At 45.2% G+C, this 23,158-nt stretch overlaps 1 protein-coding gene across 8 annotated transcripts in view; it reads left to right on the plus strand.

The window, feature by feature from the left end:
- Window positions 1–23,158, plus strand: part of PPA2 (inorganic pyrophosphatase 2) — a 119,134-nt gene that overhangs the window by 36,974 nt on the left and 59,002 nt on the right. Inside the window, exons 1-5 of one of the 8 annotated variants that reach the window (XM_037509596.2) lie at window positions 9,438–10,343; window positions 11,359–11,555; window positions 12,311–12,486; window positions 17,277–17,341; window positions 19,807–19,851. In XM_037509596.2, coding sequence (XP_037365493.1) covers window positions 12,462–12,486; window positions 17,277–17,341; window positions 19,807–19,851 — 135 coding nt within the window. In that variant the 5' untranslated portion in view covers window positions 9,438–10,343; window positions 11,359–11,555; window positions 12,311–12,461. Of the gene's footprint in view, window positions 1–3,141; window positions 3,211–3,405; window positions 3,567–8,966; window positions 9,151–9,437; window positions 10,344–11,358; window positions 11,556–11,852; window positions 11,990–12,310; window positions 12,487–17,276; window positions 17,342–19,806; window positions 19,852–23,158 lie in introns of those variants that run through there. The other 7 variants (XM_037509597.2, XM_037509602.2, XM_037509600.2 and 4 more) reach the window with 7 other exon arrangements.

Raw genomic sequence — 23,158 nt, forward strand, 5'->3', positions numbered from 1 at the left:
TTTATTGGAGTAACATTGTTTTATGACATGATGCAGATTCCAGATGCCCAGCATTGCAAATTAACATCTGTATATGCCACTCTGTGCTCATCACCTAATGTCTAGTTTCTGTTGTTCACCATACTGTTGACTCCTTTCACCCAATTAACTCTCCCTGCCTCCTCTTTCCCCCCTAGGACCACCATTTGGTTCTTGTAGTTTTAAGAGTTTGTCTTTTCCTTTTTCAAAATGACTGATTTAAAGAGCGCTTAATTTGGTTAAATCATCCTGACACCAGGCTATGGAGAATTGATGAGGCTGCCTAGCCCCAAAGTCACTTAGAAGTGACTATGAAGAGTTTTCTGCATTGTTTCACACTCTGCTTTAACAGAACTTTTAAAGTAAAGACCACAGGTTCAAAGATTGTGAGCCTCTTGAAAACGTGAGCAGACTTTATGTGTCCTGTGCTCTTCCTGGGGTAGGTGCTTTCATCAGACCCTAATCTGGATCTGTGACTCAGAAAAGACTGGCCCCCATGAAGTCCAAGCAAGCCGTGAGCAGACCTGCTTCCTCTCCTTTGGGCCCCTTTCCAGCACTAACAATTACATATGATCTCAAAACATTAAGCTCATTTTTTTGCTAAACTTTTCTCAGAATTATGATGTGTCAGACTCTGAACGCTAAGGACAGTGCCTGAATGCCTCCCTCTGTGGACAGACTGTCGGGCAGCAGCCAGAGGGGTGGTTAGAGTGATGTTGGGAGATGCTAGAAACTGCATGTCAAGTTTCTGATCACACGTCAACAGGAGAACACAGCCCAGCAGTGTGCATGCGGGAGAAACTGCCACGAGTCACCGTGGCTTCACTTTAGGCTTCACTTTTTTCCCCTGTATGGCAGTAATATTACCTAGGGGAAGTCTTGAAGAATAAATGAAATGTGACAATGATTTGTAAATTTGAAAGGGTGACCATCTACAGATACTCTTTGTCTTTCCTTTATGCAGAGCCTGTGTTATTCTTTGGGAATATTGCCAGTGGTGTCCCATCTTTGCCCTCTGAATAATTTGATTTTTGGAAAGCGCTAAGTGTCATTTGGAGTAGGGAAAGGACATATGTCACAGGGCAATAATATTTGGGGGTCTGAAGTGACATGTTATGCTCTGATGAGATTGACATTTTAAACATGGTTGTGCCCTGGTCTGGACATTTCCAAGAAAAGGTTACTCAAGTGTCCTGAGCCAAGGCAGGGGAATTGAAATAACTGGATGATGGTTGCAAATAAGGGAAAAGGCTCATTTGAACATTTGTTACAAAGTAGTTAAATGCTGTGCTATCATCTATCTCTCTTGCCCAGGGTCTAAGGAAAGATTTAAACCTCATTTCTAGGGTGGGGAAATTTGAATCTTGCTGGTAATCATTTGAAAGAAAAGCCAACAAGAATTAAGTGAAATAAGCAATTTACAAGTAGGGACAAGGTGTTGATTTCCAAAGTTATAAGTACCTTAGTATAGTCGCTTCTATATTTTCATCTTAATATTTGCTTACCATGATATCATTTTTTTAGCTTGAATTTTTTTTCTATTTTGGAGATGATGAATGGAAATTAATTTCAAGTATTACATCTGGAGTTTCATTTTACTTACAACATATAATGATTTCTTAGTCACTGATACAAAAATAATTTTATTAAAAGATTTATTTATTTTTATATAAGAACCAGGGTGCAGCCGAGAAGTGCGGGAGGGTGAGAGGATTCACCAGAGACAGAGCAGGGAACAGAACAGGCAGATTGAAGAGAAACGCACTGCTGAGGGGAGCAGCGGGTGAGACAGGAGAGGTCTGCTGCGCCATGTGGAATTCTCGCTGGCCGGCCGGGATCGAACCCATGCTGCAGAGGCTGTGGACAGCTTCACAGTGCGGCGCTCAACCACCTGGGCCACCAGGGAGGCCCTGATACAAAAATAATAAGAAGGAAAATGATTTGATCAAATGAGGCTGATCGAAGACCAGCATGGTCAGACGTCTCTGGGGTAGCAGCTGGCTTTCCCTGGGGAGGCCTCACTGTCTATCAGCATGGTGGGTGGCAGTATGGCATCAGAGGAGCCAAGACGGGTGTGAGCAGAATGGTTAGGTAATTCTGATATTTCTATTTGGGATAAGGCTTAGGAAAAAATGTTTTAAAAGAGAGAAAATGGGTGTAAAAAATACAAAATCAAAATTGTATCTAATAAATAATATTCCGGGCCTCCCCTGGTGGCGCAGCAGTAATGGCGCTGGGCTAAGAAGCTGCCCGCAGCCTCTGCAGTGCGGGTTCGATCCCCGGCTATTGGTGAGGTTCCCACATGGCGCGGCAGACCTCTCCTGTCTCGCCCGCTGCTCCTCTCAGCAATGTAGTTCATCAGTCTGCCTGTTCTGTTCCCCGCTCTGGCTCTGGTGAAATCTCTCACCCTCCCGTGCTTCTGAATGTACCCCGGTTCTTGTATAAATAAATAAAAAAAAAAGAATTTGCTTAAAAAAAATACTCCACATTAATCATATATGTACATAAATATAAGCTTGCACATATATGTTACAATGGGATAAATATGTTTTATCAGAATAAGTACTAATATTAAGTCAGAGCTTTTACAAGTCCCTGTACTCTGGGAAGCAGTGGATTAACATCTAGCTGATTTTGTGTTGTCCTAAAAATCTCTCTGCAGACCATGTACCCACCTATTTATTCCCAAACCCAAAGGCAGTGCCAGCTGCCAGGGGCCCCCAGGTGGCTTTTGCTCCCCCACACATGAGGCCAGTCCCAGCCCTGGGTGGGCAGACAGCCCACATCCTTGCTGCTGGTGCCACCGGCTCTAGTCTGTCTGACTGGCGGGTTGGAGACTCTGTTGTTACATTAGCCTTCACTGGTCTTGTATGAGAAGGGTTGGTGTACCCAGGACTGTAACTGATAACAAAAACAGGAATGGGACCCCCATAAGGAATCTGGTACCCCCAGCATGAATAGGATATGTAAGTGCTCTCCCTTCTCCAGGTCCTCAGAGCCCATAGCCCCCCCAAGCTCTATGACAGCTTTCCTTGAGGGGCTCCTAACCTGACACCTGGATGGGGCTGAGGGGAGTCCTTTCTTACACAAAAGTCTTTCTTACACAAAGTCTTTTGCCTCCAGATGTGTTGTAAAGGCATGCTGCTTTGTGTGAGGCACTACAGAAAAGTTCCCTGGCTGGAGGAAAGCATAGTAAGTGGCTCTGGGGGAATCCTGTTGTAGAATCAAGTAGCTCCGAAGGTAAGTCAGGAAAGTCATGATGAACCAGCTGCTCCGCAGGTACCGCTGAACAGATGAGTCACGTGTTCTGAAATTTTATAAAAAAGAGAAACTCTTCTGTAACAGGGGAACAACCAAAGTGTGCTTTGTTCTCCCCCTTTCCCTTAGACTCTCCGTCTTCCTGCCTGCTGGATTTGTTCTGGTTCAGCTTCTCTGGCTTTCCTCTGTGTCTGCCAAAGTGTGATTGTTCTCCATCACTTCTGGGGAGCACTCCCAGTGCCTGTGTCCGGATTGGATCCTGCCGCTGGTCTCCTAAGCAGATCCCCAAGGTCAGTGCTTGTACCGTCCATCAACTGGTCCGGCTCCAACCAAGGTGAGAGCTGTAAGGTAGAACTGGAACCATGGCCAAATCCTGAATTCTGCCCTTGCCCTCTATAGGAATTGACTTTAAAGTCTCTTCCTAATACATACTGTGTTTCAGTGCCTGCTTTCTGGAGAACCCAACCTGTAGCAAATAGATATTTCATGTAGTAAATGCTTTCTCAGAAAAATATTTCTTAGGCAAATATTGCCTATTTTGCATATTCTTTTGCTTTTACCACTTCCTCTTGGCTACCTTCTGTATATCCTCAGGTATTAGCTTCCCTCATCTTCAGCCTAAATCAAGTCTCCATATTATTTTCTGTCATACCTCTTCTGTGTGCCTTCATAGCACTTATCGCAGTGTTTAATCCCATCAGTTTATTTATGTGATAATCCGTTAATGCCAAAATCCTTCATTGGCATCTAAAAGCCATGAGGGCAGGTAATTTCCTTATTTTTTCATCATTCCATATCAAGTTACTCTCATAGCTCCTGACAGATAATACAACTTTAGAAAGTACCAGTTGAATGAATGAAGGGATGAATATAGGCAGAAGAGAGAGGAGTTCTCTTTCCAGGGGCATGATTTTCAAACATGAAAAAGCCCTCAGCTGCTGAGTTTCTCATATAGGAATCATCAACTGAAACTATGAAAGTGCTCTGCATTCTTTTGGGGGCCCTGGGATTCTTTTGTGATATGGGAATGTGGTTTGATATAAATTAATCCTGTCCACATTTTCTTGCAATGGATTACTTGAAATTTAATTCAAGGAATCACCTTTGGAACCCAGGGTTCTTTTGAATCCAGTTTGAAAACCACTATTCCATGTAATTAAAAGTAGTATAAAAGAGAAAGAAATAGCACTTCTGTGGTTAGCCCAGGTGAAAACAAAAATAATTTCCACTGCTTAAGGCCTCAAGGGAAAATCTACAAAGTGGGCAGAGAAAATGGGTTGTCTCATTAGGTTTTGCTCAGGACCTGTTATTACCAATTTAGTAACTTGCCCTTGAATTGGATTAGACTATTACCATGATTACTATATTTGTAATTTTACAGGGGATTTATAATATGTCATTTGGAGCTGAAATTTCTCATGATTATTTTAGCCTGGAAGCAGAAATAATACTTAATCAAGCAAAACTTCTTATTTTTTCATGCCATTTACCAATGTGAGTTTTGTATGATGGATACATTTTATTAGATACAATATAGTAAATAGCCAAAAATGACTGAAAGCTTAACCCTGGATGTCTTGTACATCTCTTTAGGACTAGGATGGATGACCTGACTGTGCTCTGTTTTTAGGAGACATATGGCTCCAGGCGTGGTCTGGACTCACACATAAAGTCATTCAGAAAAGAACCTACTGCTAACAGTTTTGTTTTGTTTTGTTTTTCCCAGACAAGGGGAAGCAAAACTAATTTCTCAGCTTTCACCCAATTTTGTCTCTATTTGCTGGGTAAGTTTGCTTCTTGGGCCATTTCTTTCATGAAAACTAGGATCAAAATCTTTAATAGGGAACAAAAACATTTAAAAATCGAACAGAGGACCAGCAGGTACACCTCTTCCTGCTTTGCCATCATGGCCATCTAAAGAGGAACCCGATATACCAACGTGCTTTGCTTGCTAATGCTCCTTAACCCTCCACCGGCAGTGGAGAAGGAACACATGGCCCCGCCCTTTGCTAGGTGTTTGCCTACAATTTAGGGGGCCAGGGAACTGGGATTTTTAAAGAGATGACATCTTTACTTTCACTTTAATTTCTAACTAAAATATGGCATTGATGAATGTAGGCAAAGACCCTGTAGTGGTGTTAGTGCTCACCATGATTTTTGTCTCCAGTAGAAATGGTGTTTCTACTGTGAATGGTGAATGGTGTGAATGGTGATTATTGTGTCACTTTTCCATCTTGCAGATGTCTGTAAATGTCCCTCACACCCATCCCATGCTAGAGCTAAGGAAAGTCATTGGGGCCTGCATAACTGCATGTTGTGTATAACTAGTGTGTTAGGGAGCAGAGAATGGGGTTAGTTTGAGGACAGATTCTCTGGGGAAATTCTTTTCTTGCCATTTGCTAAGAGGACCATTGTTTTAATGCCACAAAGCAGTAATATGTATAAAAATCAGACACCTGGAGGGCCTCCCCGGTGGCACAGCGGTTGAGCGCTGGGTTGCGAAGCTGCCCGCAGCCTCTGCAGCGCCGGTTCGATCCCCGGCTGCTCCCCGGCCACCGGAGGAGGGTCCCGCATGGCGCGCAGACCTCTCCTGCCGCCCGCTGCTCCCCTCAGCAGTGTACTTTGGTCCTTCTGCCTGCTCTGCTCCCTGCTCTGGCTCTGGTGAATTCTCTCACCCTCCCATGCTTCTGACTGTACCCAGTGCATGTATAAGCAAAACAAACAAACAAACAAATAAATAAAACATGCCTCTATTTAAAAAAAAAAAAAAAATTCAGACACCTGGAAAGTTTGATCTTATTCTAAGAATCTATATATCATCAGAAATTAGTCCACAATTTTGTCTCAGTAGGACTTTGCTTTGTTGAAATGTCTGATCTTCAAAGGTTAACACAACAATTAAGATTTTTTTCTCACATGAGGAAACCACAAACTCATACAACCACTGTGATATATGCACAAAAGAAGTTGCCCCCGCCTTTTATGGGGCAGTCTAGCCTACTCTAGTTGATGCATTACAAAGCTACCACCTGACATTAACATTTTAGGAGCTACAATCTAAGCAGAAAATCAGAGCAGTTGGTGGCCGTATCTCCTGGAAATCCTTTCTGGACTTGGGTAACCCAGGCGCCTATTATTAACTGCAGTGAAATAATGACAGATGCTGAGAGAGCCCTAGTGCTCAGGAGGGAAGCATGTGAAGCCTGATCACAAGTGGGGTGGAAGAACCTGGGGTGTTTTCACCCACCTTTCCTAAGAAGTTGGACTTCTTTCCTTGGGACCGAAACTGAAACTGATTCTTGCGGTTGTTTCCCATGTTCATTTCCCCCTTTTTCTGTAGTAGCACCACTCCCAATTTTTTTCTGATCCTATGATCATGCAGAAAAATTGCTGCTGCTAATTTACAGTTAGTTGTGGGCATTAGACCAAGTGCTGCAAGTAGAAGTGGTGTATGCAATTTGCGGAATGTGTGTGGTTTTTTGTGTTTGTTTTTCTTTAAAGATTTATTTATTTATTTATACAAGCAGTGGGTACAGTCAGAAGCGCACAAGGGTGAGAGAATTCACCAGAGCCAGAGCGGGGAACAGAACAGGCAGACTGACGAAATACACTGCTGAGGGGAGCAGCGGGCGTGGCAGGAGAGGTCTGCTGTGCCATGTGGGACCCTCACCAGCAGCCGGGGATTGAGCCAGCGCTGCAGAGGCTGCTGGCAGCTTCGCAATCCAGCGCTCAACCGCTGCGCCACCGGGGAAGCCCCAATGTGTGTGTTTTTTTAAATATTTATTTTGTAGAAAGAACTGGGATGTAGGCCAGAAGTGGGGTGTGTGTGTGTGAAAGGATTCACAAGAAACAGAGCAGGGAGCAGAACAGGCAGATATACTGAAATACACTGCCGAGCGGAGCAGTGGGTGAGACAGGAAAGGACTACTATGCTATATGTGGGTCAGCTCCCTGGCCAGGGATTGAATTCAGGCCATAGAGATGATAGTGCTGAGACTTAACCCCTGGGCCATAAGTGGAGGCCCTGTGGGATGAGTTCTTAAGGAAAAGGCAAACCCTGAATCTGTTTCTTCTTTCTTGCTTGATTGAATGAGTATATGATGGTCAGAACTGTGGCAGTCATTTTGAACCATGAGGTTGACCTAAGAAGCAGAGATCAGACGTGAGAACTGAAAGACAGAAGAGCTCTCCTCAGATGGGAGAGTTCTGTGTCATCTACCTCCAGACATTTATGTTGACCCAAATCCTGACCTCTGCCTAGATAAAGGCTATTATGTAGTATCTACACCTTCCCTATAAAGTTACATGATGGCTATAGAGCCATCTTGGGTAAGATTTCTGCTTTCAGGCTTTTTTATGAGTAAAAGTTTGTGACACCAATTTTATAAAATCCTGTCCGTGTTGTTAACATTAATAACCATAGGATCTAATTTGTAGCCATGGAACTGAGACACGTTAACCAGTTTAAAATAGGGTCAGAACTGTGATCATGACTTAATTACTATACATTAGTTAACACAATTTATGTAAGGATGGCTGTGTTCTATTTAAAATTTTCATTAATGTATATATTGTGCTCATTAAAATTTTACTTATAAGCCAATTTTATTACAGTACTTTTAATCAATATGTTATTTTTCAGATACTCCTTCTTTTAACTAAAAACATTTTACTTCTTTTTTGCAGTGCTGATAAGGGTACATCTTTTTTGCCACTTTCTCTAAAATTGCTTCTGTGCATGCTTTCACTTTTATAGACTAAGGCTTGATTCTGTCACTGATTCATTATAGAGCTGACTATGATATTTGACAAGGGGGTCAGTGATGACCCTGAGAAGGTGGAGGGAGTCCAGTTAGACTGAGGTGAGGGAAGGGCAAAACGAAGACAGCGCCTGTAGACAGCTGTTTCCACAGTTTTCCTGCAAAATCAATAATGGAAAATTCATATAGTAATGAGAAAGATTGGGTGGAGGGAGTGTCCTGGGAGCATTTAATTCAGCAACAAAGGAGCTTTATTATGTGCACGGCTGGGCCCTAAGGCCTGCAGGGATGCCGGATACTCAATCTTAAGTCGAAGTGCTTGGCACGGTTACAGTGGAGTGGACAGGTGAATTAGGGAACATGATAGGTTCACAGAGTGGAAGTGTAAGGGGAAAAAAGATAAATTGCCTCTCATCTGGTTAGTAGGAAGGGGCCTCTAGAGGCCATGTAAGGAAGTTACTCTTGTATTTTGGTGTGTTGCGGTCAAGGTCAAGTCTCCCAAGGAGGCCTGATCGTTGTCCAACAGATGTTCGTGTGTGCGTGTTTGTCTCTCACACTGGCAGCATCTTGAGCAGGTCCTGCCACAGAGCAGTGGCTGTGTTACAGTAGACCTGGTATGGTCGTAAATACGAGCGGGTGCGGGAAGGAACGGTGGATGCGTGCGTTCCTAAGGGGCAGTGAGCGCCTCAGGGCATCGTGCCTTGCTCATCTGCACAGCCCGGCGTCCTGGGTGCAGCGCCTGGACTTGCACCGCTGACCGCTCTGGCGTCCCCAGGCCCCGTCTGCGGGCCAGCGGGCGGGTGCTGGGACCACGTGCCAGCGCCGACTCCAGGCGGCGCGGGGCGCCTCGGGCGGCAGGGGGCGCGCGCGGGCGGCCGTGCTGGCGGCGGGCGGCAGGGGGCGCGCGGGCCCGAGTGCGCGGAGGACGCCATGCGCGCGCTGCTGCCGCTGCTGCCGCTGCTGCGCGCGGGCCGGGGCTGGCGCGGCGGCGTCCCCGGGGCGGGCGGCCGGCCGTGGGGAGCGAGCGCCGGGCCCGCGCCGCGCCGCGCCATGGCCGCGTACCGCACGGAGGAGCGCGGCCAGCCCCGCTCGCCCGCCTACCGCCTTTTCTTCAGTGAGTAGCGCGGCCGGCCGGCCGGCGGGGTGGGGCCGCCCGCGCTCCCGCTCCGGCTCCCGCTCCCTCCTCGTCGCCGGCTCGCGCGGGCCCTCGCCGCGCCGGGCCTCGGGCGGCCGCGGAGTCGCGGAGACGCGGGCGGGCTGGGGCCTCCGCGCCGGGCCGTGTCCCCGCGCGCCGGGCGGTTGTCCGTGGAGCCGGCCGGCCCCTTCCGGGCGCGTGCGCCGGGGGCGCCGCCTGCCGGGGATGGCGGGGCAGGCCCGTCGGGCTGGCGCTCAGCCCCCGGCTCTGCCCCGCGGCGAGCCCGACTGCCGTGGCACAGACCGGCCCCCGGAGTCCCTTGTCTAGAGTAGTGGAGCCAGCCGCAGCCACCAAGTTAGGTGGAGACACCGCGAAGAACGCGGCACCTGAGAGAAGAAGGCGCTTGAGGGTGTTTAGCTGCGTAGGCGTGTTAAACAGACCCTGCCTTCCTCTGGTCGCTGGTGCTGAGCCCTCAGGAGAGCGGGACTTCCTGTCCCTGGAAGGGTGGAGTATTCGGCCAGACAGAGTCCTTGCACCTTCTCTTAATTCCTTGGAACCCACTTACCAGCATGCCACGCAGGCACTCCTCGGCACCCTGTCTTTGGCCCCAGCAGCTCTTCTCCCCGAAACACGAATAGTACTCCCAAGTTTGTCATTTGTGGTTAGGGGCCTCTTGGCGCCAGAGTAGCCTCCTCTGCTCCCCCAATTGAGAAGCTCAGAGGGCAAGGGGACTTTCAGGGTCCAGGAGGACACCAGGACTAGGTTATTCTCACTTTCCTCTGCGCTGCTGTTTGCTGGATGAGGTGGTGGAATTACCTTCAGAGCCTCTGGGGAGTGGTACCTCTTTCTGGAAAGTAGGCTTTGCATTATCGCCCACCTGTTGAGAGCGCAGCCCTGAAGAGTTCACGTCTGAGTTCGGGTTGTAGAGCCTTCCCTCCTCAGCTCTTTGGCCCCAATGAGTTAGCTTGTTAAACTGGAGGGAAGAGGGGGCGGGGCAGGTGCTGAGGGACCCCGGGGATTCTTGACTTTTGAGTGCAAGAAAGAATTCTCATGGAATCAGAAGAGGTGCGTTAGAAATGAAACTTGATTGCAGGTGAGAGGACACAATAAAGAGTGCAGGCAGATTCCAGGAAGAATGGCCCCTTTGGTCTTAAGGCTGCTGTCAGAAATATGTGAGTAGCCTGAGGGGACAAGAGACCACAGATGGGGTTCTGAACAGTTTCTGACCAGTTTTGTTTAATTAAGACCACTGAGCCTTAACATCCTGTCGGTGGAGTATGATAGATGTTTTACAACTAGTGGCAGCCAATGTGAGATAAGAGTCTAAACTGATGGGGCTGGGGCTGTACTTCAGAACGTGCACAACTGTTTGTTCAGTGACTGGGTGAAGAGAAGGGACTTCAGTTCTGTGCTGAATTCCTGTTCTAATCAAAACCTTGGTTTTTCTCACCTGTCAGTTACATACATAACCTAGTGCATGTAAAGTGATGAGTCACAGGCCCCAGCAATAAAATACTAGTATTAGTACCTTATCACCGAGATCTATAATTTACAAAAGATTTATAAGCTCATATATGAGCTTGGGTGGAGAAGATTTTACAGGAGAGAAAACTCAGCTTGTGGTTATAATGCACCTGGAACTAACTTAACCATTTTCTTAAAAATTAGTTATTTCTGTTCCCCTTCTGCTGTAAATAATTTTCCACTCCCCCCCCCCGCTTTTTATTGCCAAACTGATAGGATTGACAGGACCCCTTCCTTACCCAATTTTCTGAATGAATTGTGTTCCAAAAAGTTATAATGTGATGATTACTGGAGACAATTTCCTTAGAAACTGTTAAGTGGCAGTTAGGTTTGTAAGTGGATAAAAACTTGCTTCACCCTGAAGATGATGCAAGTATACTAGATCTGCCTGAGCACAGCAGTTACTAGTAGACTAAATGAGGTGTGCTGGACACAGTAGACCCATGGGGAGACTAGTCTACCCTCAAGAGATTGCTGATATCATTGTAAAGTGTAATGAATTAAGGTAGATGTGAAAACACTGAAACATTTTACTTGACTGTGGTTACATTTTAATTGAATGTTGGTTACATTTTACTTGACTGTTGATTACTAAAAACCAGTGATGAAGAGCCTGGGGGCTGGGGAGGAGGCAGGGAGGGCAATGATGCAATATTCCTGCAGGAACCCTTGCTTTAGCTGTTAAATGGAAGCCAACCTGGCTGTGCTCTCAAATGTCCCTCTTGGTGCCAGTGCTCCTTGAGGGCCCTGGAGGAATGGCAGGAGGAAGAGGATCTCTATTGGGATGATTCTGGGCTACATTCTCCTCTTCCTGTGGTTTGCTATTCAGCTGCAATTGTATTTCAGACTCATGGCTTTTTGTAAGTAGAATATACCGATAACATATTTTTTCACTCTGTTGGTATAAATAGCAGAAAAGAAAAAGGAAGGCTGTGCTGAGGTCCTTGGGCACAAATAGCAAGAAAGGGCAGTGTGGTTTTGAGCAGAGGCCAGGCAGCAATTCCGAGCTATCCACCTGGTGTCCTTGCTCAGGTCTTGCCACTGCAGTAGAGGTGGGACAGAGAGAAAGGCAGAGAGAAAAGACCCCCTGGGTCTGGGGGAGGGGTAAGAGCAAGCTACTAGGTGGGGTGTCTTATACTCTGGCAGCGTCTCTTTGCGCTGCTGGTGCAGCTCTTTCCCTAGCAGCCTGCTGGCGTTACTAGTGTGTAGACAACTCCCGTATCTCCAGATATGCATCCCGTTTCTACTGATGTTTCTCCTCGCTGCTGTTGAGAAGTCAGAGTGAAGAATTGATGTAATACTTTATTTTTCCTTTTTAAGGCGTTGAACCTCTATACTGGAAGCAGTATAGAAGTGGATGGGGTAGTTCTGGGAAAGAGCATCTTGGGGGGCTTCATAGGCCTCCCTAGTGCAGCCCGGCTCTGATAGTAACCCTTTCTGTGGCCTGGAGCAAGTGTCTTAACCGCTGAGACTGGACTAGATGGTCTCATTCCAAACTCTGCTTGCTGAGTACAAGCATCCCATGGGCTATTACTAGGTTTTCCCTTAAATACATGGCTTTGGGCTCTGGGGAGTTAGCAGAATGCTGCCCGTTTCACTGGTTTTTCTTGGTCAGTTGCAGCGCACATATCAAAGTTCTGAGAAAGTCTGATGTCACTTACCCTAGACTTTTGAACCCCAGACCCACGATATCTCAGTGTTTGCTTACATCATGGGGATTTACGTGTTGAGCTTCGTTGAATTCAATCTGGGAACCACGGACTGAGATGATGTCTGAAACAGACTCCAGAAGTAAGTGTGCATGGAAGCTGCTCTGACTCCTGGTGACAGCAGCTGGGCTGTTGGCCTGGTGTACTGAGCCGGGTGTCCCGTCTCGCCTTGGTTCAGTTTCCCCAGCGTGAGGGGGTAGCGCTCATACCGCTGCAAAACCCTGGGGCCACTCAGTGAGACCATGCGCGAGATAAGTGTCTCACACAGAGTGGATATTTACTAGACTTCTTTTTCTCTCATGACTTCTAACCCTAAGATCAAAAGTCTGCTTGTTACATTCTGTGTAGGCTGAAAACAACAGGGTGTGGGTAAAATTGAATGTCTTGAATGTGCCCCAGTTTATGCCTTCCTGGGGCCCAGTTTTAGTGGGTTCTGAGTTTGCTGTGAAGCCCGATGGTCTGCTTGGGATGCAGCTAGCGCTGCCCGTCGACACTCCGTCAGTAGCCTGCGTGTCTTTGTTTGGTTTTGTCAGTAATTTGAAGATTCAGTAGTTTAGACTTTTTAACTTCTCTCAAAGGACAGGGGAGAAGCTATGCTTTTCATAATGACAGTGATTGTTTCTACTACTTTTGAGGTAACTGGGTCCCTCAAAAGAGCTGTGGGTACTTGAGGTTGATTCTGCTTATGTGGGAATGAATCATCCTGCAGTCAGGACTTTGCTTTGCCCTTAGAGTGCATGTATGTGTATATTGAAATTACTTTAAGTTTCCTTTCCTAAACATGTCATTGGAGTGAGAGATGGAATCTGACTTTGGAGGTGCCATTTACATGACCTTAAAAACATTTCTTGGGCATACGCGGTGGTACAGCGGTTGAGCACTGGGTTGCGAAGCTGCCCACAGCCTCTGCAGCGCCGGTTCGATCCCCGGCCACCGGGCGAGGGTCCCACATGGCGCGCAGACCTCTCCTGCCGCCCACTGCTCCCCTCAGCAGTGTACTTTGTCAGTCTGCCTGCTCTCCTCTCCGCTCTGACTCTGGTGAATTCTCTCACCCTCCCGCGCTTCTGACTGTACCCAGTGTTTGTATAAATAAATAAATAAATAAATAAATAAATCTTTAAAAAAAAAATTCCTGTGAGGAATCCACAAAATCATGTGTTCAAGTCTTACACATATGTCTTCCCCTAAGCTGCTTCTCTTTTAAGTTGACCCATTTCATAGAACTTGAATTGGCACAATAGAACAGTGTTTACTGTATGAATATAGAAAAATTATTTCTTTTGCTCTTCTGATGGGTAAACGGTTTTATTTTTTTTATTTTTTTTAAATAATAAATTTTATTTTTATATTCCCCATACAATTGCAGCCCCCCCCATTCTGACCCCAATCCCTCCCCTCCCGCCCCCGCCCCCCTAAAAATGTCTCTGGTTCATAGTTTTTTGTTGATTTTGATTTTCACTTTCTTATAGTTATTCATTTTCCTGGTCCCTTATTTAAGTTCTCTAGATTCCTGCTATGAGTGAGACCATCCGATATTTTTCTTTTTCTTTCTGGCTTATTTCGCTGAGCATGATCCCTTCCAGCGCCATCCATGTTGCTGCAAATTGCATGTGTTTATCTTTTTTGAATGCTGAGTAATATTCCATGGTATATATGTACCACATCTTCTTGATCCAGTCATCTATTTTTGGGCATTTGGGTTGTTTCCAAAGCTTAGCTATTGTAAACAGTGCTGCTATAAACATAGGGGTGCAGGTGTTCTTTGGAATGGATGTTTCTGTGTCCTTTGGGTAAATACCTAGGAGTGGAATTGCTGGATCCTATGGAAGCTCTATGTTTAGTAGGTCCAGAAATCTCCACACAGCTCTCCACAGTGGTTGGACCAGTTTGCACTCCCACCAACAGTGCAGAAGAGTTCCTTTTTCTCCACACCCTCGCCAACATTTGTTGTTGCTAGTTTTTTTAATATGTGCCATTCTCACTGGTGTAAGATGGTATCTCATGGTAGTTTTGATTTGCATTTCCCTGATGACAAGTGATGTTGAACATTTTTCATATGCCTGTTGGCCATTTGCATTTCCTCTTCAGAGAAGTTTCTTTTTAGCTCTTCTGCCCATTTTTTGACTGGATTATTTTCTTTGTTGTTGTTGAGTCTCATCAGCTCTTTGCAGATTTTTGTGATCAGCCCTTTATCATTAGTGTTGGGTGCAAAAATGTTCTCCCAGTTGGTGGGGTTTCTCTTTGTTTTTGTTATTGTCTCTTTTGCTGTGCAGAAGCTCTTTAATTTGATGTAGTCCCAGCTGTTTATCTTTGCCTTCACTAACACTGCTTTGGGTGATGTGTCTGTAAAGATGTCTTTGATGTGCAAATCACGTAGTGTTTCGCCTATATTTCCTTCTATATATTTTATGGTTTCAGGTCTTATGTCTAGTTCTTTAATCCATTTTGAGTTGATTTTTGTGTATGGTGTGAGGTAGTAGTCAAGCTTCATTCTTTTGCATGTAGCGACCCAGTTTTCCCAGCACCATTTATTGAACAAACTTTCTTTGCTCCAATGCATAGTCTTTGCTCCGTTGTCAAAGATTAGTTGACCATAAATCTGTGGGTTTATTTCTGGATTTTCTATTCGATTCCATTGGTCTGTATGTCTGTTCTTGTTCCAATACCATGCAGTTTTGATGATTATGGCTTTGTAGTATAGTTTGAAGTCTGGGAGTGTGATGCCTCCATTTCCTTCTTTTTTTTTCAGTAGAGCTTTGGCTATTCGGGGTTTTTGGTGATTCCATATGAATTTCATCAGTAATTGTTCTATTTCTTTGAAGAATGACATTGAAATTTTGATTGGAATAGCATTGAATCGGTATATTGCTTTTGGTAAGATGGCCATTTTAATAATGTTTATTCTTCCAATCCATGAGCAGGGGATGTCTTTCCATTTCTTTGTGTCTTCTTCTATTTCCTTTAACAGTGTTTTATAATTTTCTTTGTATAGGTCCTTTACCTCTTTTGTTAGATTTATTCCCAAATATTTGATTTTTTTTGTTTCGATAATAAAAGGGATGGTTTTTTTTATTTCTTCTTCTTCAGATTTATTGTTTGTGTATAGGAAGGCTACTGACTTTTGCGTGTTGATTTTGTATCCTGCCACTTTACTGAATTGATTGATAAGTTGAATTAGTTTTTCTGTGGAGTTTTTGGGGTAAACGGTTTTAGTAATAATATGTAGTAGTATGTTGGTCAATGACATATACAGGTAGCTGTTCAGTGTATATATGTAAAATCAGATTCAGGTTTTACATTATATTTAGCTTTCTTACTTGCTGTGACAGGTAATAAACTTTAAATAACTTGCTGTAATGAGAGGAAACATTAGATAAGTAGCAAAATGATAGGATACAGTCTCATATCAGGAGTCGAAGGGAAATTTGGATGTGATATCTAGTGATGGCGTGTGGGTTGACAGGATGTCAGGGTGCAGTTTGGTGTCTGATAGGTGTGAATACAGTGTTTCTCTTACCCTCCTCCTGGTTAATTTCCTGTTAAGGTGACAGTAAGGGAATGAAAAGGATAACCCTAAAGCTTAGTGACCCTCTTGCTGTCGAGCTTCTTCAAGAAGGGAGCTAGGGGATGACATCATCAGGGCACATTGGGAGATAGATGCCACTGACCTGCCTTGTCACCTGTCCCCATGTCCATATCCTGTTCAGAGGTGAATCTCCAAGTCTTTTTCACACCCCACGAGGCAGGGGCTTTACTTCCTGTGGGGGAGGCTCTACAGGTAGTGTCTGGAATTTTCTGTAAAGAAGAGTCGCCCTCCTCCCTCATTGTCCTGCACAGTCTTTCGTGTGTTAGTGTGGACTGGTGTATATTTGTCTTTCCCTTCGTTTTTACTTTGTTGCTCAAATCATCCCTGCTTAGACCTTTGGGTTTTTCTTTCCTTCATTTGGCTCCTGTTTCTCTTGGATAAACCTCTGCCCTTTTGTCTTTGAGTGCCTGCTCACTCACCGGTGCTCAGGCTCACCCTGTATTCTTTCTCCGGCTCAGCCTTGGCCCCTGCTTCAGGAAGTCTTTCTTCTTCTATTGGGAGAGGTCATGTAGAAGTCAGCCTTAAAGGTGCTGACTGTGCTTGCTGCTACTGAGGTGTCAAATAAACTTTGTGTTATTTTTTTAAAAAAATTTCAGCATTACACCCAAGAAGTAGCCGGCTAAAATAAAACAGACCCTGGCTTAGGAAATTAAACTGGAAGTTACCTGTGGCATTCTTGAGCCCAGCTCTGGGAAATGCATGTATTCCCTTAGAAGGGTGGTGGTTGGGTCATTGTATTTTATGTAAATATTATCTACTGCTAAAAGTATTTAAAATACATGTTTCAGAGGCAATTTTAAAGATACTTTGTTACCCAAGTTGTTTTTATGTTTACCTTGTATTAGCATCCTTATCAGGTTGAACAGAAATGACAGTGATTTGTTTTGTAATTGGGCAGGATCCCCAGATCTTTTCTTCCTATGGATTATAGGTGGACACTGGGAATTCCCTTTTTCTGTTTCTCACAGGGAAACTGACATTAATTTTAATCCAGTGTAATCTTGAAGAGACGACAAAATTGAGATTTTTCATATTTGGGATTTTAGTGTATTTTAGGCATTTCCTGCTTTGGCTATTTCAAGCCACAGAGATAAGTAAATGATCTCACCAGCCCAGATATGGTTTGTTTGGTTTGCATTTGTCATTGGTCATCAGGCTGGAGTTGAATTAAACTTAGCATTAAAGTTAGCTTGACAACAGTGGTTACGTTTGAAAGTGGATAGAGCATATAACCCCTAGAGAGCAGGACTGTCAGCTTCTTTAATGGTGCTTCTGTTCCTTTGCAGAGGATGTAGCTGGTCACTACGTCTCCCCCTTTCACGACATCCCTCTGAAGGCGGATTCCAGAGAGGTACGTTTTTACCTGGCTTTGGACAGGAAAGCATATGCCTTCAGTATCACCGTTAAATGTTTTTGGAAACATCTTGAAAGTATGTGGCTAAAAGTCAGGAATGGTGGCGCAATTCCTCTACCAGGATCTTCGGTCTCCTTCATGAATTAGAATGTGTGGGAGAAGGGGCTTCTCCCAGGAGCTCCTGGGGTAGGGGATGTTGGTGGTCTGTCAAGCTTAGAATTTGATAGGAATAAAGATTTAAAACTAAGAAGTGAGGAGGTTCACTAGAGGTTTATTTTACTCATGATCGAGTTAGCACGGTGGGTTCCTTTCTGCTCACTACTCACCAGGTGACCGTGCTGTGTCCCTGTCTCCTTGTGCGTTTCTCTTAAGGCCTCCAGGGACACTGAGGCCGAAGGCATGTGCTCAGCCATGTAAGGTCCCAGGTCCAGGTTTTGAGCCAGCTTTTCTGACCACACAGCTCATGCTCCCCAAGCACCCTTTTGTGGATGTCAGAAAGGAGCAGCTGGTAATGGTAGTCCTCCACAGGTAGTCCTCTCCCGCGCTGGCGTTGGCAGCTGTGAGGACATGAAGACTGTCATCAAGTGGGAGTGGGTGACCTCTACCAGATATGGAACTGAGGGTGCTCGCCTCCAACCCCGCTTGTGTGGAAGACATGAGTTAGTGATCATCACTAATTTGGAATTTTTTTCCTTTAATTTCGAGCAGTTAATTGGCATATTTCATTATCACATTTTTGAGGAGCATAGCTCTTAAGTAAATAGCCAGGGCTGCATTCCAGGTTGAGATGATTCGACTGGTTAATGAATTTGGATTTCCTAGAACTTTGGGGGTAGCATCCAAGAAAGGCTTGGAAACTTCCTGGTGCTGGAGTGGCTTGACCTCTGTGTCACTGACTGGAGCGATGCCAGACTCATTCTTAGGCTGTGGGTTGGTGCCGCCTTGTGGCCCTTTGGAGCCTGGACTGGCGGCTGAGATGCAAGTGGGTAATGAGAGTGGAGATGTATTGCGGGCTTATCAATAAGTCACACTTCTCAGAAGTGCTGGACCTCTTGTTGTCGGTGCTTCCAGGCTGCCGTTACCCTTCCTCCTTTAATGAGGTGAGTCCCTTCCTGGGGTCATGCATCCAGTCACCTGTGGAGGCAGAATGTGAACTTAGGAGCTCTAACCCCAAAGCTTGTCCTGTGTAATCCTTCCAGCTGAGAGAGGGAGGGAGGGAGGGAGGGAGGGAGGGAGGGAGAGCGTGCAAGAGCGGGTGGGGGGGAGAACATGCATCTGTCTTCTTCTTTGGCCAGTGAACTCTCATTCCAAAATACCTCATGTGTCCCAACACTTCTCCTGCTTTGACTGTAAGTGCATATATCCAGTGGTCATTAATGTAATCACCCAGGAAATTATCACTGTATCTAATTATGAGCCAGACTACTCTGGGTACTGGGATTGCTGTGGCAAGTAAGATAAAAAAGGTTTGCACTTGGTTGAAGGAAGCAGACAATCAGGAAACAAGTAAGTCAGTGAGATAATGTTAAGTACCCTACACCAGAACAGGGTGATGACAGTTTAGGGGTGGCTGGTGGGGACTGCTCCATAGGGGGCTGCTTCTGTGTGCCTGCTAGCAGCAGCAGCAGCAGCAGCAGCATCACCATCATCATCAGGAATCATGTCATAGGGACGGAGGTGTAGCACGAGTGAGCTAGAACTATCCCAGTGGCATAATAGCCCATCTAGGAGGATGGGCTTTGGGGACTAAGAGATTAGGAGATAGGCAGGATTAGGACAGGGCAGGGCAGAGTACCCCAGGCTTTGCCCATGGATTCTGGGCTGGCGGAGATTGGTCTGCAGGTTGTGTTAGTAGCTTTCCCTCCTCAGCTGTAATGATTAGAGTTGTTGCACTTGCACTTTGGGACGTGGTATCTTAGGAACAGAGTAACGAGGCAGAGCTGACTTGGAATAATCATTTTCATTCTGTTTCCTTCATTAGCGCTCGCTTGGGTGAGTAACAGTTGTGTGTAACACACGCGTCCCTGTGGAGGTGTCCTTGCCTTCCCAGCCCACCGCACTGTTCCCGGTGCCTGGTGGAGACATCCCATCACACGTGGTGGGGTCCCCCGGAGGAGGTGCGAGTACTTTCATGGCCCGTTAGTCACGCTCCCTAGAGTTTCATTTCAATAACGACGTGGATGTTGCTAGCGTAATTGTTGGAAACTGCCAGTCTTCCTTAAAGACGGCACAGAGCCTTTGCTTATGCGATTAAAAACTAGGATATACATGAACAAGAACCGGCTTTTCTGATCATTTATGAAGCCCTTGCTGCTCGTGCACTGGGGTTGTGGGTGCGGAGGAGGCGCTCCCCAGCCCTGGCGGCGCCTCTGTACATAGACAGGACTCTGTGCCAAGCCACTTGTGGAGCCGCTGTCCTCATCCCTGAAATCCTGCAATCATGATCGTCTTTTCTTTTATAGGAAAATGGCATTCCCACAAAGAGAGCGCGGAGTGGTGAATATGAGGTATATTGAAAGGCTTTTATTTCTGTGAATTGTTCCTGTATTGTCTGCAGGACTGTGATGACCATTTGCATTTGTACAGTGCTTCTGGGTTTTTCCCTCTGCAAGACTTTGGTGTGCATGCTGGGGTTTTCTTCTAGTTTCTCTTTAAGACAGCTAACCCGCTTTACTGTGTTCTTCTGGTAAAATACATGGAGCCACGTTTTACTGGTTGCACACTTTTGTGAAGTGTGCAGTTAGGGGGCAGTAGGCCCTTTCTTGTGCTGGGCATGGTCGCCGCCATGCCCCAGGCTTTCCCATCTTCCCCAGCCACACTCTGCACAGGGAGCGGGAACTCCCCGTGCCCTCGGCCCACTCGGGAACCCCTGTCCTGCTCCTGTTTGTGAGTTGGACCGTCGTAGGTCCCTCCTTACCATTTCATTTTTAGGTGAAAACCCAGAGGGAATCAGGAAATGAACCCAGATTTTGACAGTAAGTTTTTCATCATGGTAGATCATCTAAAAGAAAGGAACTTCATGAAAATTGGTCACTTAATCGATGTTTTTATTATAAGGGGAAAATAGGGCATGACAGTCTGTTTTAGAATCCAGGAATAAACCTTTCAAGAGTGGAGGAAAAGGAAAAAAACAGTTACACCAATTATATGCTAAAGCAAGTGTTCTAAATGCGTCTTTCAAATGGGTGACTGTCTGCCCTCACAAGCCTCCTCTCTTGGAACCAGAGTCTCTGACCAGGACTTGTCACCCTGTCCCTTGTGGTCCCAGCAAGCTTCCCTGCCCGGACCTTCTCAGCCTTCTTCCCCCTTCCCAGCCTTACTTCCACCCAGTTCCTGCTCTGCATGCAGTGACCCCAGTCTTTGGATATGCATCCCAACTTAGGTGCAGGGCTGTTTAATCCCTGCTACATTTCCCTGTGTTTGTCTTGTATTTGCCTAAACTGGTGTTTGTCAGAGTGGTGCGTGAGCCAGCTGCGTCGGAGCCATTCAGAGCACTTGCTGAAGTCCGGATGCCCAGCCCGTTCTTACCTCCTAATTCCACATCTCTGCTTGCTAGAGATGTTCATCTCCATGTTTACCAGATTTTCTGGGTGCGTCCTGCCCACGCTGAAGTTAGGGGACGATCGCCCTGAGTGTTGGGTGCGTGGAATTCAGAGGTCAAGGCTTATAGGTTCCTAGGGACTTTAATCTTGTGTATTAATCTGGAAGCAGTGGTTTCTGTGGGAAATGTATTCTTAACCTATACAGACTTAAAATTTAATTCTTAGAATAGTTTATATGTTGGAGACTGCCTGACTTGAATTTATTTGATTTTTTTTTTCTCTCCTCTCTCCACTTTCCCCAAGTCCTTGGCAATCACTTTTCTATTCTGTTTATATGAGTTTCACCACCCCCACTGCCCTCACGCATGGTCTTTCTCTGATTTATTTCACACAGTGTAAAGCCATCGAGAGCCATCCATGTTGTCACAGATGACAGAATTTCCTTCTCTCAGGGCTGAATAATACTCCCTTGTGCATACATGTGTGTGTATACGGTATTCCCACATATGCTTTGTCCAGTTACCCACTGATGGGCATTTAGGCTGTTTCCTAAATTGCTTCTGGGGAAGTACTGTTTCCGTGAACATGGGCATGCACATCTCTTCAAGATCCTGATTTCACATCCTCTCAATATACACCCAGAGGTGCACTTGCTGGATCATATGGCAAATTACTTTTTAAATTGTCCAAGGGACCCCCCATACTGTTTTACATAGAGGCTGCACCTGCTCACAGTCCCACCAACAGCACATATGGACTCTGGTTGCTTGTCTTTGTGGCTGCTGTAAGGGGCTGTCTCCCTGTGGTTCTGATTTGCATTTCCCTGGTATTTAGAGAAGTCGAGCTCCTGTTCATGTACCTGTGGGTCATCTGTGTGTGTTCTCTGGAGAAGTGTCTATTCAGCTCTCCTGTCCATTTTTTAATTTAGTTGTTTTATTGCTGTTGTGTGAGTTTTCGATGTATTTTGCATATTAACCCCTTATCAGATGTCTGGTTTGCAAAGAACTTCTTCCCCTCCACTGGTTGTCTTTTGATTTTGGTGATGATTTCCTTTGCTGTACAGAAGCTTTTCAGTTGGTGTAGTCCCGCTTGTTTGCTTTTGCTTTTGTTACCTTTGCTTTTGCTGTCAAATCCAAACTTTATTTGATATTTTAAGAGTTAGAGGAAAGAAGTACTTCTTCCATTTTTTTTATTCCAGTTACATAAAATTTACTGAATACTCTTTCATATCTTACTAGTTCTTCTGTGATTTCTTCAATAGAAGTGGGGGTCAGGGATGGAGTGGAAAGAAAGAAAAGAACTGAAAGCCAGTGTCCATCGCCCACCCCCAACTCACTGATTTGTTTTAAATCCCTTTTGTCTTTCTGATTGTCTGATAAATTTCAGCAAGACTTTATCGGTTTATAATTAATGTTAATCTTTTTTTTTCCCGTAAACTATTATTTCTTTTTTTTTTTAAATAATAAGTTTTATTTTTATATTCCCCATACAATTGCAACCCCCCCCCCATTTTGACCCCAATCCCTCCCCTCCCGCCCCCCACCCCCAAAAACTGTCTCTGGTTCATAGTTGTTTGTTGATTTTGATTTTCACTTTCTTATAGTTATTCATTTTCCTGGTCCCTTATTTAAGTTCTCTAGATTCCTGCTATGAGTGAGACCATCCGATATTTTTTCTTTTTCTTTCTGGCTTATTTCGCTGAGCATGATCCCTTCCAGCGCCATCCATGTTGCTGCAAATTGCATGTGTTTATCTTTTTTGAATGCTGAGTAATATTCCATGGTGTATATGGACCACATCTTCTTGATCCAGTCATCTATTTTTGGGCATTTGGGCTGTTTCCATAGCTTAGCTATTGTAAATAGAGCTGCTATAAACATAGGGGTGCGGGTGTTCTTTGGAATTGATGTTTCTTGTATCCATAAGATAATTCACCACGACAAGTTGGATTCATTCCAGGGGCACAAGGATGGTTTAACATCCAAAAATCAATCAACGTTATCCAACACATCAACAAAAAGAAATATAAAAACCATATGATAATATCAATAGATGCTGAGAAAGCTTTCGACAAAGTGCAACACCCATTCATGATAAAAGCCCTTGAAATTCTTGGGATACAAGGAACATACCTCAACATCATAAAGGCCATCTATGACAAGCCAACAGCCAGTATCATTCTCAATGGTGAAAAGCTGAAAGCAATTCCATTAAGATCTGGAACAAGACAAAGATGTCCACTCTCACCACTGCTTTTCAATATAATACTGGA

The sequence above is a fragment of the Talpa occidentalis genome, unplaced genomic scaffold (assembly GCF_014898055.3).
Source record: "Talpa occidentalis isolate TD23 unplaced genomic scaffold, MPIMG_talOcc4v2.1 talOcc4.13, whole genome shotgun sequence".
In the NCBI taxonomy this organism is placed as follows: Eukaryota; Metazoa; Chordata; class Mammalia; order Eulipotyphla; family Talpidae; genus Talpa; species Talpa occidentalis.